The sequence below is a fragment of the Vidua macroura genome, chromosome 4 (assembly GCF_024509145.1).
Source record: "Vidua macroura isolate BioBank_ID:100142 chromosome 4, ASM2450914v1, whole genome shotgun sequence".
In the NCBI taxonomy this organism is placed as follows: domain Eukaryota; kingdom Metazoa; phylum Chordata; class Aves; order Passeriformes; family Viduidae; genus Vidua; species Vidua macroura.
The window spans coordinates 46,750,559-46,768,495 of record NC_071574.1 but is presented as its reverse complement, the minus strand read 5'-3'; the positions used below and the strand labels follow the sequence as shown (position 1 = coordinate 46,768,495).

Here is a 17,937-nt window from a genome sequence, read left to right as displayed (position 1 = left end):
TGGATGTCCAGAGACGTTTCTGATGAGAATACAGAATGCCTTCTGTGCTGGCATCCTCCTGTCACTTGGGTACTGCTGAGTGCTGAGGGGGATTTTGTGTGAGCCTTTATATCTGAAGAGAGCAAACATGTTTCTTTGTTCTCCTCTGTAGCTTCTGACAGGAACATGAGGAAAACATTATTGTTAAAGTACAAATGGCTGAGAGACATGGGGTTTTCCTAAGTTTTGTACAATTTACCTGAGATAACTACAAAAGTTGTGTCAGAGGCAGAAAGAGAGTCTGGAAGACCTTGTCTGATACATGCTACATTCAAAGTTTGTCTTCCTATATAAAAGCCCTAGAGTGAAGTTAACTGGAGTATAATAAAAGAGGAAAATTTAAAGAAAGGATAATAAAATAGAAAAACAAACCACAAAGGGAACAGAGGAAGAGCTGAAGAGCTTTGCAGAGGCAGGAGACACATAGTCCTCAGATTCACCTGACTGTTGAGAAAAGACATCCTGAAGCAGAACAGGGTATAGCTACCCCCCATGTCTGCATGTCACCACCTGCTTCTTGGGTGACAAAGTGTGAGCCACCACTGTAAACAGAGGTTGTGGTGCTTTCAGGCACAGGTGTGCAGAAATCCTAGAGCTGTACCTGTCCTCCTTGGGCTGTCTATCAGGAACTTTTCAGGGACCTGTCTGACAGTACTTTCTGTTGGCTGCAATGTTTTGTAATTAAAATCTGCAGTTAGTGCTGGCCTGCTGTTCTTCAGTGACTGATCCTCACTGTGTTTTCAGTTCCAGAGTGCTACTTTTTAATCACTGTCACAAAATTGTCTCATTGATAGTTCAACATCCTTCAGGTTTCTTCATGCAAGTTGCTATACTCTAACAAGTATTATCTAACTTTTAAGTGTAATTTGAAGCAAGGTTGAAGTAAAAATGTGCTTGTTGTAAAGGAACAACTGTGTAATATGTTAAAAAATGTGAATACATCTCAGAGCCTTTATTTTATTGGAAAGTTAATTAATGACTGTTGACTTTTATCCCTCCCGGAAGAGCTGAGACTAATGAAAAGTAATAAACTTCTAAACTGTTTTCCAGTTCACAAAACTCTTCCTGTCATCACCTTATCAAAAAGCTATGAACTTCTCAAAGAAGGGGAAGAATTTGAAGTTACATGCATAATCACGGATGTGGATAGCAGTGTACAAGCTAGTTGGATTTCTCACAAAAGTGGGGTGAGTTCCTTTAATTCATGTATCATGTGTGCCTCAGCACAGTACACAGACTCTCTGTAGACATTTACATACTTGTCTTGGGTACCTGATGGTGTGTTGATTTGGATTTGTTGCATTTACAAAGATTCAGTATCCCACAGACTGGTGAGAGGGTGACAACTGTTCTGTGCCCTTGAGGATGGCTGGGAGGAAAAGCATCTGCATGGGTTTCTCTTCCCAAAAAGAAATTAAAGTTAGGCTCTTCAATGTGAAGTTTAGGTGACCTCTGTTGGGCTTCCTAAATAAGGAAGCGTGGAGTGCCTTCACATCACATTGCAATCAATGGGAGCTGCAAATATCAACACATGGACTGCAAATTACATATTCTAGTTGTTATCATTAACAGTAAAATACCTGCTAATTAGCATGGGGTTGTGCGTGACAGGAATAGTAGTAGGCATTCATAGGAATGATTAATTCATTTAAATTACATGGTGTGCCTCACTAACTGGAAAAACTCTGAAAAATGAGTGAACAGTGAACTGGCTTCTGTCTGCCAGCGATAGATGAAGTGACTGACTGGTATCACCAAATTAAACTGTTGAGAGGCTCAGTGCTCCAGAAGTTTGATACTGGCAGTGCAACTATTCTGCAGAAAAGGGGCAGAGAGATCCCCTTTCCCTGGTAAGCCAGTGTGCTGCCAGCTGTGCCTTTGAAATGAGCAGCAGGCATTGGGTTGTTCTTGAGAACGCTTCTTGATCTTCTGGGTATACCTTGAAATTTAAATTAATTAAAAGCCCTTGTGAAGACTTTTTAGTAACTCCTACCATATACTTTCACATGCTAATTGACTGATCTTTTACTGCTAATGTTAGTGACCAGAATACAAAATTCTCAGCCCATGTATATGGAAGACTCCTGTGATATTTGGATAAATCACATCTCCTCAGGCACATAACAAACAGGAGTCCTGTTCCCTGGGGCTGGGCATGCTGTGCTTAGCTAATCCACCAGCTCTGGCAAAGCTGTTCTTGCTGAGTGCTCGCTGTTCCAGAAATCCCACCCCACAGCTCTGAATGTTGAGATGGTCTATGTGACATGAAGGTGGCTTGGAACATGCAGATCTGCGTTTGTTCCTGTGCACGACCTTCATCTGAGAATTTAATTTCTTCTCTCATTCTCCTCCCTTTCCTGTGTTACAGATTGATGAAATTGAGGCCTTCTCTTCACTTTTTGTGCTTTATAACTTTTTATTTAATGTGTAAAAGCCACAAGGAAAGTATTTTCCCAATAAGTTTGACTTTTCTGACCTTTCTAGTAAATAGTAGGAGCTGCTGTATTTGAAATACTATCAAATTAAATTTTGTATTGAAAGAGAACACACAAATTTCATCTTAGGTAGATTCAGAATTACATTTTATCCTGAATAGATGAGAGAAAAAAAAAACCAAAATGCTTTTTCCATGTATGACTGAAGTTATCACCACTTCGGAAAATCAGGACACTGGCTATTAGCAAGCACATCCATACTGAATATACATCTCTTGTGGTTATTATAAGTCAGGAGGAATCAAAATTGCATTGAGAAGCTTTAATTTGTCTAGAAGCTCTTGGAACATCCAAGAATTGCAATAATTCAATTAGAAAATCATAACAAGTCCAGGTCTGCATTTGGTTTAATCAGTGTAAATTGTATCAGTCTTTCCAACAATACTGAACATTCTCACAGAGACTAAAGTCAACATCTCAAAGCACTTACTTTTTTCTGTGCATGTGTATAGAATCATGACATATTTAAGAGAATGAAGTTTCCAGTTTCCTTTAGGATTAATTGCTGTGGACCACGAATCAGAGTGGGTACCAGAGGGAGGATGCTGTGTGTAGCCTGCTGCCAGCAGGGCTCTCTGCAGCAAGCCTGCAATTGGGAGATGCTGTGGCCTTGGACGTAGAGCAACACAGCTAAAATGAGGCCCCAGGACCTTAAATTCTCTCTTGTCATTCGCTGGGGAGCATTGCAACCATTAGAGAGTTGCTGAACTTCAGGCACCCTTTGAGGGGTGAACGACATGTCTGAGATGAAATGACTTCATACAAGAGCTTCAACTCCTGAGCATTAGGAAAGTCAGGACCCAGTGATCATTTTGCATCAAGCACTACAATTAGAAGTGCTGTTTGTGCAAATAAAACTTTCAGCTGGTTACTCATCCTCTCACCAATACTCACCTTAGTATTGGAAATCTAGCCAGAATGATCTGGGTCTGACCTTGGGCACGACAGCCTTGTCATCAAGTAACTGGAACATTTGAAGAAGCTAGAGGTCTAGTTCTTTTTGTCTTGGGTTGGTCTCCTCCATTTGGCTCTCTTGGGGCAGGTGAGCATAGCCCCAAATTCACTCCACCCCATGTCCCTCCACATTCTTGCCTTAGAAGGGAGCTTGAGGAGAAAAAAAAAAAAAAAAGAAGGGAAGGGGGGATAGGACTTAGGAGAGGACATTATCTCCCAAAGGCAGCTGATCACACACTTGTTTTGCATGGAGAGATTCTAGTGACAGGTTTGTCGTGCTGGCTTACTATTCCGGTTTAAAGTTATGAATATTAATATAGCAAAGTTATAATTACTTCTATTTTTAATTTATCTAGGAAAGATGATGCACACACAGTGTTTTAGATGTTAATTGTTTTTTACCGACAGATTGTTACAAGCAAAAGCAGAAATTTGGGTGATTATGGATACGAAAGGAAATTAACATTGAACATCCGTTCAGTGGGAGTTAATGATTCTGGAGAATTCACATGCCAAGCAGAAAACTCTTTTGGAAAAACCAATGCCACAGTAACCTTGAAAGCTCTAGGTAAATACTTCTTACAGAAATCTTAACATTTCTAAGAGCAGGAGATGAAAAGTGAGAACACTGGGGAGTCTTCCCTTCCTTCTCTCTCCTTTTCCCCAAACCTCAGCGAGTTAAGTTGGTTTTCTGTAAAGGTTATTGCTGACTGGTGCAGTATGGGATGGCTCAGGAAGCTGTGGTGTGTATGACTGCTTTAATTTCCATAACCTTTTGCTTGTTATTGGAAAGTGATACTAGAAAACCATCCGACAGTGTTTATGACCCTCTGGTTTGTCTCATCCTCCCTGGTTTAATCTAAAATTTAAACCAGTTTTAACAAAGCAACTAATTTACCTGCTCCTGGTATTGTCCCTATGCCCAAGTAATTTGGCAGCACAAGTGCAAAGCACATCTTCAATACCTGCCTTCCAAGCATGGGGAATCTCCCTGACAGTGTGTTAGTGTTTTTTACGTAGAATCTGTATTTGTACCTCTATTTAAAATAACGCTGTGAGCAACATTGTGGTGCACAAAGACAGCATGGAATTGTTCCGGGGGTCACCCTCTTGTTAAACCCACTATCCATCACTTCTACATGTTTTGGATCATGTTCCTAAACAGTGAGCAAACTCCCTTCCTCCTCTTGTTTAATAACAGATGTGGTTAGAGTCTGCTATATATTAACTTGGGTGACACACAGTGCCTTTTGAATTTTAAAGCTGCTGAAACCTGCTCATTTGATAAATTGAGTACAATTAAGGACATATTGGTATAGATAATAAGATCATTCTGGTCTGTGTAGTTGCTACAACCGTTTCAGTTCCATTCAAGGGTGTAGTAACTAAGGGAAGTGTAGCCCTGGATTCTTTTTTTCCTTTTCAAATCCGTTTTTCTGTTGCTTGTTTTGCTTTCCCTGGTAACGTAAAGAAAACAGAAGTGTTTAACCTGTGTGGGTCAGATCTTCAGCAAACAGGCAGAGGTTTGCGTGCCCTTAACCTTGCTGTGCCAGTCGAGGGGGTAGGGCTCACAATGAAAGGGATATTTTCCTCATTTTTTTACAGGAGAGACTACATTCATATGTAAAAGAGTGAAACAGTGTGAAGTATGAAAGAAAATCCTTCTCCCCAAGGGGATCAATGTGAAAGCTTTTATTATAAGAGGAGGGAAGTTCTTCACTACAGAAATTCTTAGTACTACTACATATGCAAATGTAGCTTTAAAAATGATTGATTTTGGAAAGTCTGGGGTTTAAAATAAAGCATGGCATTATAAAAAGTAGGAAATAAATTTTTTGTTTAGTAAAATACAAAGTTTGTATTTAATAAAAAATGTCAGAGAAAAGGCAGAATTTTTCCTTTCTGAGATAGTTTTCTCTCTCCACCCTCTCAAATTTGACTTAAATAAGCTCCAACTTTTGGATACCTTTCACCATTTATTGTCAAACTGACAGTATATTTACCTGAAGTGTGCCAGCTCCCAGGGTCCTGGGAAGTGGTGTGTACATAGAGAGAGATCTGGGATTGCAATAGATACTAAATCACTGTAGCTTTAACTTTAGCCAAAAGTTTTACAAGAAATAATGTGTATTTTTGTAAAATTCCTTATTGTTTTTTCTATAGGTAATTTATCTAACTGTGGAAGGTACTAGAACTGCATTGCAGGGACTGATAGTGTTATAATAAAATTTTATTTGAAGAGAGTTGGGTCTGATTTCGAATACAGCTTGAATAGTTAATCCTGTGTTAATGCAGAAAACTGAAAAAAGCACTGCAAAGGAACTGCAAACCTTCAGTTTCCAGATTTGAAATATTTTCCTCTTTTCTAATGATGGAGACCATTTTAGAGCATACCTGCCTGCTGTGAATTTACTTCATCCTTTCTTCTTCAAAGCATCTGTCAAGCGCTCTGGCAGATCCATATGCTTTCACCAAGCCCCACTGGCTCTGGTTTTCCCAAGCTCGGGTGCCCAGCTGGCCACAGCAGTTTGATTACTAGAAAGTGGGAAGAAGCAGGGATCTGAGATTGACTTTAGGTCTAAATTCAAGCTCTCAGTACATGTGTTTCCTTGTAATTGCAATCTGCCTGTCAAACTGATGATTCCCATATGAATTTCTGTAATAGGACTGAAAAACTTGTCTTTTTAAAGTGAATCCTCAATCTGATGAGTTTATTAATGAAATTAAAACCACTACAGCAAGGATGTTGTTAGACTTGATATTTTGGAACGGAACTGCATAGTGATAAATGGTATCTGCCAAATGAAAGATTAAGGCCCAGCAGCAGATGTACAGAAATGCCTTAGTTTAAGATGATTGGTATCCAGGCCTGTGGACTTAGCACATTTTTCTCTAATTACAGCTTTTAATAGCTTAATTTGTAATGTTGTTCTTAATTACACTTGACAAAGAAACCTTTAACACTCTGGTATACTGTAATAAATTATTTTAGTTTGCTTGTTTTGTAATGTTTCTTTCACACCAGACAGTTAGCAAGTCAAATTTTTGGAAAAATAGAAATACCTGAGTAGAATCAAACACATGCTTGCATTTTTCCAAATGCATATAGAAGATATTTGTCAGATGGAATTATTGACATCATTGCTGCTAAGCCACTCAAGGCTGCTTTAAGTTCTGTGCCTCATGCTATATGTAGCTAGTAATGTTGGTTTTGGCAGGTGAGGGTTTAAGTACTGCTTTGCAGATAAGGTCTCCTGTTTCACACTTGGATGTTTGATCACTGCTCTTGAAGTCATCTGAGTGTGGTTAGAGTACTCACAAACTTCTAAATGGCCCTGAAATTGTTTTTCTTCTCCTCTTACAACCGTCAGCTAAAGGATTTGTCCGCTTGTTTGCAACAATGAATACCACAATAGATATAAATGCAGGACAAAATGGAAACTTAACAGTTGAATATGAGGCATATCCAAAACCAAAGGAAGAAGTCTGGATGTACATGAACGCAACATTACAGAATTCCTCAGACCATGATGTCAAGTTCAAGACTGTGGGCAATAACAGGTAATATGCATGGCTGTAGTGTCCGTTTCACTCTGGAACAGCAGACTAGAGTCTGCTCTGGAAAGAGGAAAGTGGGGATGGTGAGAAAATTGTGTCTATAAAAGATGCAGCATGTGTGGCTTGCCACAGTAACTGGTGCAGTCTGCCGACCTACATTTGGAATAGCATCGAGCTAACCGCACCAGCTGAGAACCAGCATGCTGTTTACTCAGAACTCACCTACATTCCTGTCCAATAAGCAAAAAAGAGAATTAAGGTTGGTTGTGTGCTCCCTTCACTGCCACAGCAGACCCCAGTGCTCTGGAAAAAAGCTTCTGCTTTTATTTCTGCTGGGCACTGTTGTCTCCTGATCCCTTGTCTTCCAGAAATCCAGTGAAGCACCTAGAACATGTGGCCTAGGTTGTGAATCTGTGTCCCTTCCTCAGTGAGAAGAGGAGCAGGTGGTGATGCATGCACGGTCTGAGCCTGAGGCTCAGCTGCCACGCAGGCACACATCTGGGTGTTAGAAGTGGCAAAACTTCTGGATGTTGGAAGTGCAATGGCAATCATAGTGTAAGATAAGAGTGTTTGCATGAATGATGTCTGCAGAAAATTCCCTCCTTATTTTCCATGCAGCAATTGCCTGTTCAGAGCAAGCTGTGTGCCTTAGTAATGCTTAATTTTTTTCTTTGCAGTTACACAAGTGAACTTCACCTTACACGACTAAAAGGAACAGAAGGAGGCATTTACACATTTTTTGTGTCCAACTCTGATGCCAGCTCCTCTGTAACATTTAATGTCTATGTGAAAAGTAAGTAAAGTGAACAGTCTGAAATATTTCATTATCATAGTCATTGTATTTTATACAACATAATGTATGCACAAGATGTCACAGTGTGGATCAGCATATGAGAGGCTTTCTGAAGTGAAGCACATGCTGGAAAACTAAATGTCAAGATATAAAAGTGCAGAGTACTCACACAAATCCACCTACTATCCAGCATGACCTTATATTCTAGCGAATGTATTCCAGAGATTACCAGAGAGCAGCTAGGTTGTTTATACAGAAAAAAAACCTGCAGCACCTGGAAACATGATCTCAAAAATAAGTATGTATCATAAACCTTTTATAATTTGAGGTGGAGCAGGATACACAGGGATTATAATTTGCATTTCTGGCAACCAACATAAGCTTTTAATTGTCCTTAATTTGTTTGAGTTGGATGCAGAGTTTGAAAGCTTGTCAGGAGAATTACTCACATTTAAATGCCTTTTGGCATCTAAATACTTCTGTATAATAGTATAAATCACCATTGTTTTAGAGAAATCTGCATAGCTTTATAAATGTTTTTGTTGTCATCTTTGGGACATGCTTGTTAAGACAGAGCACTGGCCTCAGTTCCAAACAGCATTCTTCAAGACAAAAGCTAAACTTCAAAACTAATTCAATGAAACCTTCAGAAAACCCTGCTCTTAGCAGAGCCATCCTCTTAGAGCATTTCATGCACTCAGCTGACAAATACTGGCTTCTGCTAAAGGCCAAGCTTAAGGAAAATTAAACCAAGAGGGACTTTGAGCCCAGCAGGAGGAATATCAAAAGTAAGTAAATGTGCTGCAAATGCACTTTTGTGTTGCTTCTATGCTTTAGCAGCAATGTGTCCTTTTTCAGGCATAGTTTTATGCAGAGGATTGTCGAGACTTCCACAAATGCATCAAGTCCTTGCTGTTAATTTCTGAATTCTTCTTGTTTCTCATTGAAGATCAACATTTGTAGCATCTCTATTAACAACAACATAGTTTGGATCTAGAAATATCACTTGGTCTCCTTTCAGAACATGGTATTTCTTCCTTCATCTATGAATGTTGACCCTTGGATTGTGCCTTCTATGTTTCCTAGCTCTGATTTCTGAGCTAAGGGCACTGGTGATCACAGATGTCCTTTATCTCAGTGAGTGAGCGTGGGTCACAGTCATGAGGGATAGTTCTAGTGTTTAAAAGTTTAATGGAGCAAAATGTTGAGCCAGAAGTTTTAATTTCTCTGAAGGAATGTGAGAAATTGCAGGTTGCCTGTAGTCTGGGCACAAGAACTAAAAAACCACTATCTCAATTTTGGCATCATCAAGTGTCAGTTCTCAATGCGGATCTCCATGTTGCTGCTTTTGAGGCATGTACTACTTAATAAAAGCTGAAAATCCCTGTGGCTCGTGGGTAGGAAACCAGACCAGGAAGAGAATAGAGAAGCAGAATGGACAAGGCAAGAGGGAGCATAGACACTTTTGTTCTTCTGAATGCCTTGTCCATACAACCAGCAGCATTCAAGTCTATTTCCTTCTTTCTTCAACTACTGGTCATGTAAATAGCAAGTTCAGTCTTGGGATGCCATGAGGATACTTAAGCAGTCTCATAGAGCCCATGCTATCATGCAGTGTGGCCCTGGGTGGATTGCACCTATGGCTGAAGCAATTGGATGTGATGCACTTGACTCAAAAAGTTTCTTTTGGTATTTTGACTAAGCTCCTGTAAACATCTTTTCATTTTGAAAAAGAGACATGAATAGATTGGTCTTTCTAGGGGTTGTTTTTAACAACAACAACAACCCCTAAAAAAGGGGTTTTCACCGGCTTGTAAAATGCTCATCATTTAGCTGTGAAACACAAACTGCATGACAACAGACCATATTATTTGACATAGCAGAGTGACTGCCAAAGGTGAGTCATGTGTGGGTGGGTCAGATCCTGATCTAATGGTGTGTCCTCATCTAACATTGTTGTCAGGGATTTTGCATAAATTGCTTAGATATAGCTCGTGATGTTTACATGTCTGGCTTGGGCATGTAATCAGCAGAAAATAACCAAACAGGTAAAATAGATTCATAATCAGGAGAATGTCTTCACGTAAACAAATAACGATGCTGAAGCATTTCCTAAAAGACATGAAAAACCCAGTGCAGAAGTACTTGGCTTGGATTTAAAAATATTTAGCAATTGCATATGCTAATTTGAAACAATACTAAATTGCTTTTAAAATAGCGTAGTAATTCATAATAAATGTATAGAGGTAAGCAGCTCTAAAATTAGGAGCCAAAAAGAAAATTACAGCTTGACAAGCAGCATACTGCACTCAATTGCAATTAAGAAACTGTAGAAATCTCCAGAGTGGCAAAGTATGGTGTATTTAGCAATTAGCAGAGGGATCTTCCAACTAGTAACTGAATTTAGTGCAAAATAATATCTCAGCTTAATTGTAGTCAACAAAACATTATCTGTGCAGTTAGGGCTCCTGCTGCAAAGAGAAAACTGGTCATGGTATTATAGATCCCATGAAGCCAAGCTCAGTTGTTTTCCTGGCATTGAGCTATGCAGTAAACAATGAGGAATCACCATGATACTGTGAAAAGATTTGTTGCAATCCAGAAAGTGTAGCTCCAGCAGGAAAAAAACTCTCTTTTTGTCTGGGTTGACTGACAATACCTATTAACTGTAACATTTTAGACATTTACTTCATTAACAATGAAGGCAGGGAAACTGGCAATAGAAAGCAATTAAATGCAGAATGTCATTACAAGGAACATTGAATTAAAATAGGAGTGACCTCTTCTAAGTCGTCTTTGATATATTCAGAATCAACATTAATAAAAGTTGAAAAGCAATTAATAAATTTAGTGAAATTAGAAGTTTGAGACATTTAATGCCTGATTATAGAAGACAGCATCCATATATACTGAGCAATGTAATAAAATGTTAAATATTTAAGGGGTTAAAGTCAGAACAACATCTAGTCATTAGGAGTCTGATAGCAGGAGGGGTAATTAGGCAGTGCAAGTCATAAAATCTTAGCACAGTAAAATCCCTTTTACAAGGAAGATGCGTGGTGACAGCTTGGCATCTGTTTGCGAAAGCCAGTCCCTCTTGGCTCCAGCATCCCCTGAAGTACCTACAGTGGTGGTTGAGGAAGGTGCTCTGGCTACCAGAAAGGCGTGCAGGTGCTGAGACGCGTGGCCTGAGCTGGCAAAGGAGCAGCTGGTGGGGATTGCAGTAGCAGCCATCTCAGTCCCCTTGGGTACTGGTGCAGGGGGCTCTTTGCTGCCTGAAGTGAAATGCATCCCTTAATATTTCTGAGTCAGGGAGGCTTGGGAGCCCTCAGAGCTGGTGGGGAGAGGCTGATCATGCTAATTGTCACATCAAAGTGCTTCACTAGGCACATGATAGGCAGAGCTGCTCTTAAGTCAGCAGTTCTCAGAGGCTGCTGCAGCTCAGCTTCCCGTGGCACCAAGGCTGGACCACTCTGCTTGGGCTGCATAGCCTCTCATCTGCTCACTCTTGCAGGATGAGTCCATGTGGGCTCATGGCCACGTAGACAGGCTTTTATTGCACTAGGTTTTTACAGTGGAAAGAGCCTAACTAATATGGGCATTTTTGTTTCCCTCAGCTTCAGATGTTACATGCAGACCAGCTCCGGAACAGTATTTTTTCCAGGGCTTAATGCACAGATGCCTCTTATATTTGACTTCTCAGTTCTCTCATTTCTTGAGTTACATTGTGCTGTAATGTTGCCTAAACCACAGCATATATCTAAACAAATAGCACATGGGTTGTAGTTTAGCTAATTACAATTTCACAATTCAGCCATTTTGATTGGAATTTCAGAAATGTGAATTACATGTGTTGTGTGAGCACTGAGACTGGGTGAGATGCTGTGTGCTCTCAGAAAGTTCCTCACCAAATGAGTAATGCTGAAAATCAGTCTCAACATTTTGCAACAATGTTTGGTTCTTGGTGTTTTGCATAAAACACAACATGCGGATTTAGAAATGAAAGAACATTCGGTTCCTGTAACATGAGTCACGAGGAGGTGGTATGTGATTGAGAATATACGTGTGCTTTGTTGACTCCAATTTAATCAGAGAGTAGAAGATTCATTAAAAACTAACGCTGTGCAGTCTTCAGACATGGGTTTTATCTGAAATAAATCTATGTTTTCCCACTGCAGTCTGTACAGCTACACTACTTTCTAGAATTAGGAGTTCAGCTTACATTTCTGTAAAGCCATATTAACTGGTAATGGGCTCTTTACGTATATCTATCGGGTGAGCAGAATCATTGCAATGTGGTCTTTCATAGTTTCTTTTGTTTACTTCTGTGTAGGTGATTTTGCAACAAAGCTAAGGTTGTTAAGGGAAGTAAGGTCACTAATTCCAGTTTCATCTGGGAAAAAACCCTTACTGTGTTGGTGGTACTCTTGGCTGAAGCCTATGACATTGGACTAATGACTCTGAAGTCCACGTGACTGCACTGGTGGCCTGCCATACTTGAGACAGGGGCTCCTAAACCAACTGCAGGACTAACTCTTATGCAGGATGTGACAGAAGGCATTGGTTGGATTAATTGCTTTCTAAACTACCAGAGCAATCACAAATTCTCATTTGGAAAGCTAATACATTCAGCCAAGTGTTGGCTTCCTCTACCTGCAATATTCCAGAGAATCGAGCAGTTGAGCAGTTCAGTATGTTAGAGGGGTGTATGTTAGAGGTTATGTCCTCTGTCGGGAGGTCTGCACTGGTTGCTTTACATTGTAGTTCCTTTCCTGGCTGCAGTGGTAATATTGAATACACAGGGCAGATTTAAGAGGGGTGTGGTTTGACAGATTTAGTAGGCTTTTAACTGGGAATACACTGTCCTTTTTACAGATGGGTAAAGTCATGCTGTGCAGGAATGGGAACTTTGCTGTTGTTCCAAGCACACATGTCTTTGGGTTGTTTAAGCTCTTGGCTTTGATGGTTTAGGATTTTTCATCAAATCAAATACTATGGGGAGATGAGGTATTCTTCTAATGTCCAGCCCAAGCATTCAGTGTAAGAATTAATATTTTCACAGAAGTTAGATTTTTGCAGTTCAGACCCAGACATCCTTGAGAATAAGAAGGTCTTGCTCACCAGAGTGATTCCATGGATTATGAGGCTCACAGGTTGCTGGTGTGAAGAGCAAATAGCAGTGTACATTCTGTGTTCCCCTAGTGGATGACTATTGCTTTTCTTTATTGCAGCAAAACCTGAGATTCTCACTCTGGATATACTTAGCAATGGTGTTCTCCAGTGTGTAGCAGCTGGATTCCCAGCCCCTACCATATACTGGTATTTTTGCCCAGGAACTGAGCAGAGGTAAGTTAAGTAAACAAGAGTCTCCAAAGGTTATTTTAGGTGCAACACATCCAGTTACTAATTACAAATTAAGAACATGAAATGACTTGGTAATAGTTACATTCAAATGTTGCATTGTGGTTTTCATCCTTTTTGGCATTGCATTATTTGGAGTATTTTGTGAGAAGGCAGGAATACATTTCATTTTTCTCCTTTATATTCTGTCCTTGAAAGGGGAATAACTAACACTTTATTCTGTGTAAAAGTAAAAGCCAAAGTTTCTGCTGCAAGCTAGCTATGGCTTTTATCAGCTTGGCCCCAAATGACACATGTTCTATATGCAATTTCACAGAATGGCAATCACAGAATCACTTGCGAATATGGCTGTTATAATTTGTTTTATTGCGTAATTAAGTAATTTTTCCAGGCATAATGTAATTAGATTTCTGTTCACATGAAACATATGACAAGTAAACAAGTCCAGTTGTTATGAATGGAGTTGAATGTTTTTAAAACCAGCTGTTTATAAGAAGATTGTAGAGTTTCACTGTAAAATGACTGAGCATTTGTGAAGCAAGTTTTAAGGTTTTGCTTGATTTCCCCCATGGTTATAGATATCATACTAACAAGTAACGGGTCTCCTTCCCACCACTGTAATTTGTTTTATGTCTAAAATAATTGTTATTCCCTTAATGGTTTCAAATAGTACCTTTTTTAAAATCTTAAATGTGTGCTCATGTAGTAAATATATGACATATGAAGGAGAGGCAACATCTTGAGAGAAAAGAACTGGCTATTTTCTGACTGCATATAAGCTTAATGGTGTTTATGTATATCATGGACTTCTTTTGTGCTGTAATAAGATGATGCTTGGGGAACATTTTCAGAAGTGGGTAATAGACCACAACTGCTTGACAATGAAATTGAAAATGTATGTCATATAGTATAAAACCCATAGAGAAGTTACAGACCTAGGTATGTCAAACCAAAAGACATGGTCTCCAGCAAAAACCTGAGATTCTCACTCATCATGGTCTCCAGTTGGGCCAGCCTAAGTGTATGTATCCATTTCTCCCACTACATACAAGACCATGAGACACCATGAGTAGGCTGTTTCAGGGTTAAGATCTTCAGCTGAATCCCTTTGTTGACCAGAGTTGTTCAGTTCTCTGTTGGTCTGGCACTTCAGATAGCAATCCATTGCAGGTAACTGTCAGTATTGTTTCTCCAGGTGTTTTGATTCACCAACAATATCCCCCATGGATGTCAAAATTGGTTACACAAATTCATCAGCACCATCATTTGAACGAATCCTGGTTGAAAGCACCATTAACGCCAGCATGTTCCGGAGCACCGGCACCGTGTGCTGTGAGGCCTCCAGCAACGGGGACAGAAGCTCTGCTTTCTTCAACTTTGCTATTAAAGGTAACATCCACAAAACATGGGTGGTGTGTGGCTCTATCTGGAAAAGGATTTTAAGTGGTTTGGCTGTAAGAAGGTTTATAGTACTGTGGCTGAGCACATGATGACACACTATTTTGCATGTTCTGCCTGTCAAAGTCTTGCTTTAATTTTTCAATGACTATTGTAGTATTGTCTTTTTATGGCACCTGTTCTGCAGTGCAGTAGGTAGATGTGTTTCTTCCGTCAGTGCAGCACAGAGGAAAACCACCTACAGCATTACCCTGGCTTTCCCCCTCTCTCTCCCTTTTGTTTTCTTGTTTTTCTGTTTTGACTATTTAAGCCATCATTTCTTTTTTCAAAGAAAGATTGCATTTTATTTTAGGTTTTTACAATATCTCAGGAAAAATGCAGTCCCCAACTTGCCTGGAGCCTAAGTGTCCTGCTGCTATAAAAGAAGTAACAACAACATACTGCAAAAGGGCTTATGAGTTTTGTAGTGGTATTTGTAGGTTTGTGGGGGAGAAGAAAAACCCACTAGAACATAGATGATTTGAAATGTGTTTGTAAAGCTGTGCTCTTCTTTGCAAAACCAAATGTTCTGCTTCTTTTTTTTTTTTTTTCTGTTACACCCAGATATAACATACAAACAAATACGCCAGATTTGGGGCAGATGGGTTGTAGTAGAATGGTATTTCTTCGCTACTTGGCACAACCTCTCCTTGTAAAGACTGTGCTGTAGTGATCATACTTAGGTGGGGGGCAAAGGGGAAGAGAAGAATTTGGGACTTCAGATAAAAGCTTCTTTCTTTAACCTGACTTGACTGAGATCATGCAAACCCCTTGCATTAACTGATCTGAGTGTTAAACCTCCTGAATTAATGAAGCTGAGACTCCGAAGGCATTGAACTGCATGGTTTCTGTGCCAGCTCCATCTCCCACAGCTCATTCAGGAAGGACATTCTGATACACCTGGAACACATCTGGGAAAGTCAAAACCCCAAACTGTATTTCACAAAGAAGAGCCAAGGAAAGATTTTCACCAGCATCTTTTTAATTTAGCTTTTCTTGTTCAGTATTTTTAGGAGAATTTTCTGTTTCTTTTCAGAGCAAATCCGTACACATACCCTTTTCACCCCTTTACTAACTGCATTTGGAGTTGCTGCAGGACTGATGTGCATCATAGTCATGATCCTGGTGTACATATATTTGCAGGTAAAACCAGAAGCCCCTTTGCCTGAATTAAAAAAGTGTGTGAGCTACATGTTCAGTCTTCAGTAGTAACAGCCGTTCTCTTTCTTTTCCAGAAACCCAAGTATGAAGTTCAGTGGAAAGTTGTTGAAGAAATAAATGGAAACAACTATGTTTACATAGATCCAACACAACTTCCTTATGATCACAAATGGGAATTTCCTAGAAACCGTTTGAGTTTTGGTTAGTTTAGATTTATTTAACTTCATCTACAAGGTGGAACGTTCAGGTCTCATGTGAGACTTTGGTCAAACACAGCAGGGTTTTGTCACAAAGCTGTTGCACAATAATGCAGATAGTGATAATTGCTCGTTCTTGCCTTGGGACAAAAGGCAAGCAGGCGTGTCTGCAATAGCTACCTTGATATAATAAAGTAAAATGTTGAGCCCTACCGAAGGAAGAACTCAAAGTCCTTACAGAGTATTTTGTTTGCTTTATTAGGTAAAACCCTTGGCGCTGGAGCTTTTGGGAAAGTTGTTGAAGCCACTGCTTATGGTTTATTTAAGTCTGATGCTGCTATGACAGTAGCAGTAAAGATGTTGAAAAGTAAGTTGCTGTAGTATACTACACTGTGTTTTCTCTCTTCCACCTGGTTGGTGTGTTACATACTGAACACTGTGCTTCGCCTTGCAGCAAGTGCCCATTTAACGGAGAGAGAAGCCTTGATGTCAGAGCTCAAAGTGCTGAGTTACCTTGGAAACCACATTAATATTGTGAATCTGCTTGGAGCTTGCACTATTGGAGGTGGGGTTATCTGCAGATTATTGATTATTTCTGGGTTTTTTTAATTGCCAGGAGGATGAACTTTGTGAGGAACAATCCAAGGTGCAGCTCTAAGTGTAGAAATGATAAATTTAGTCTTAAAATCTTACATTTCATGCTTAGACAGGTTTAAGATCATCATGATTATCACCTGTGAATTACTGAATCTAGATTTTAGGCTCAACTACTACTGTAAAAACAGTAGTAAGACCAATGTAGCTGCAGTTAAACAGGAAGGTTTCTTTTATTCTCTTTCATGTGAACCACTGGGTGCTTTCTTCTTGAGAGATGATAAAATGTACGATATAAATTTTTACCTCCACCACACTGTTCCTCATTAATGAGAACTGGTTCCTTGTTGGTATCCAAGGTGAAGTCAACAGGCTTGTCTTGTCTAGTCTTCCAGCCTTCTGTTTAAACTGCAAGTGTATCTGTTAAGGCACCACTAAAAGTACAAATTCTAAGCAGCAGAAAGCTGAGAAAAGTAATTTGCCAAAAAAAGTATTGCACAACCACAATGTTTCATATTTAGTATTAACCTCATAAGTTTGTTTTCCTACATAATAAAACTACAAAACTTACAGCTACAAAACCTCCTGAAGTGTCAATAGAGAGTGATAAAAACTTGTATTTTTAATTTGTATGCATTTAATATGAAAGATGGTATTTCTTCTTACATATTTTTCAAAGAAAAGGAACTTGTAAAAATTCATATAGACAAAGGCAAACATTTCTCACAATTAATTATTTAAAAATAGGATGAAACAATTTTGTTTAAGCATCCAACTAAGTTGACTCACTGGCCTGAATGTATGTCTCTCTCAGTGGAGAAAAATGTGGTGTCTGTAAGAAAATCACACCACAAACACTTCTTTTGCTATTGTGAAAGCTATAATTTTTAACTGCAGAAAAATGGAAATAAACCAGTGAGGTTAGGAAATGATGGTACAGAGTAAACTTAGAGATGAAATAACACACAGTGTAATTATATATTCAAGGTCTGTAGCTGGAGTCATTCACTCAAAAGACATATATTTGATCTATAAACATCTATGCTGAAGATGACTTAATTCCTTTTCTGATTTCATTTTAATATTCTAAGACCTTGTGCAATGTAGTTTTCTGTTGCAGTGGGCTGTTCTGTTTGAATGATTTTCCCTATTATACTGCAGAATATAACGCTCTACATCATTTCCAAAACATTACTGAAGGAGTGTGAAGCTCTACTGTAAACAGAAGTGAATCAAAAGGATTAATGTTTGAAGCTTGAGTTACTCTTAATGTTTGGAACAAATAACTTCCTTCAGGAAGCAAGCAAAATCAAACAGATGTGTCTGGCCAGAAACATTATCACATGGA

General features: G+C 39.3%; 1 protein-coding gene across 1 annotated transcript in view; it reads left to right on the top strand.

The window, feature by feature from the left end:
- Window positions 1-17,937, top strand: part of KIT (KIT proto-oncogene, receptor tyrosine kinase) — a 53,395-nt gene that overhangs the window by 23,724 nt on the left and 11,734 nt on the right. Inside the window, exons 4-13 of the mRNA XM_053976593.1 lie at window positions 1,090-1,226; window positions 3,897-4,056; window positions 6,860-7,049; window positions 7,724-7,839; window positions 13,071-13,185; window positions 14,396-14,589; window positions 15,674-15,780; window positions 15,873-15,999; window positions 16,258-16,362; window positions 16,450-16,560. Coding sequence (XP_053832568.1) covers window positions 1,090-1,226; window positions 3,897-4,056; window positions 6,860-7,049; window positions 7,724-7,839; window positions 13,071-13,185; window positions 14,396-14,589; window positions 15,674-15,780; window positions 15,873-15,999; window positions 16,258-16,362; window positions 16,450-16,560 — 1,362 coding nt within the window. The remainder of the gene's footprint in view (window positions 1-1,089; window positions 1,227-3,896; window positions 4,057-6,859; window positions 7,050-7,723; window positions 7,840-13,070; window positions 13,186-14,395; window positions 14,590-15,673; window positions 15,781-15,872; window positions 16,000-16,257; window positions 16,363-16,449; window positions 16,561-17,937) is intronic.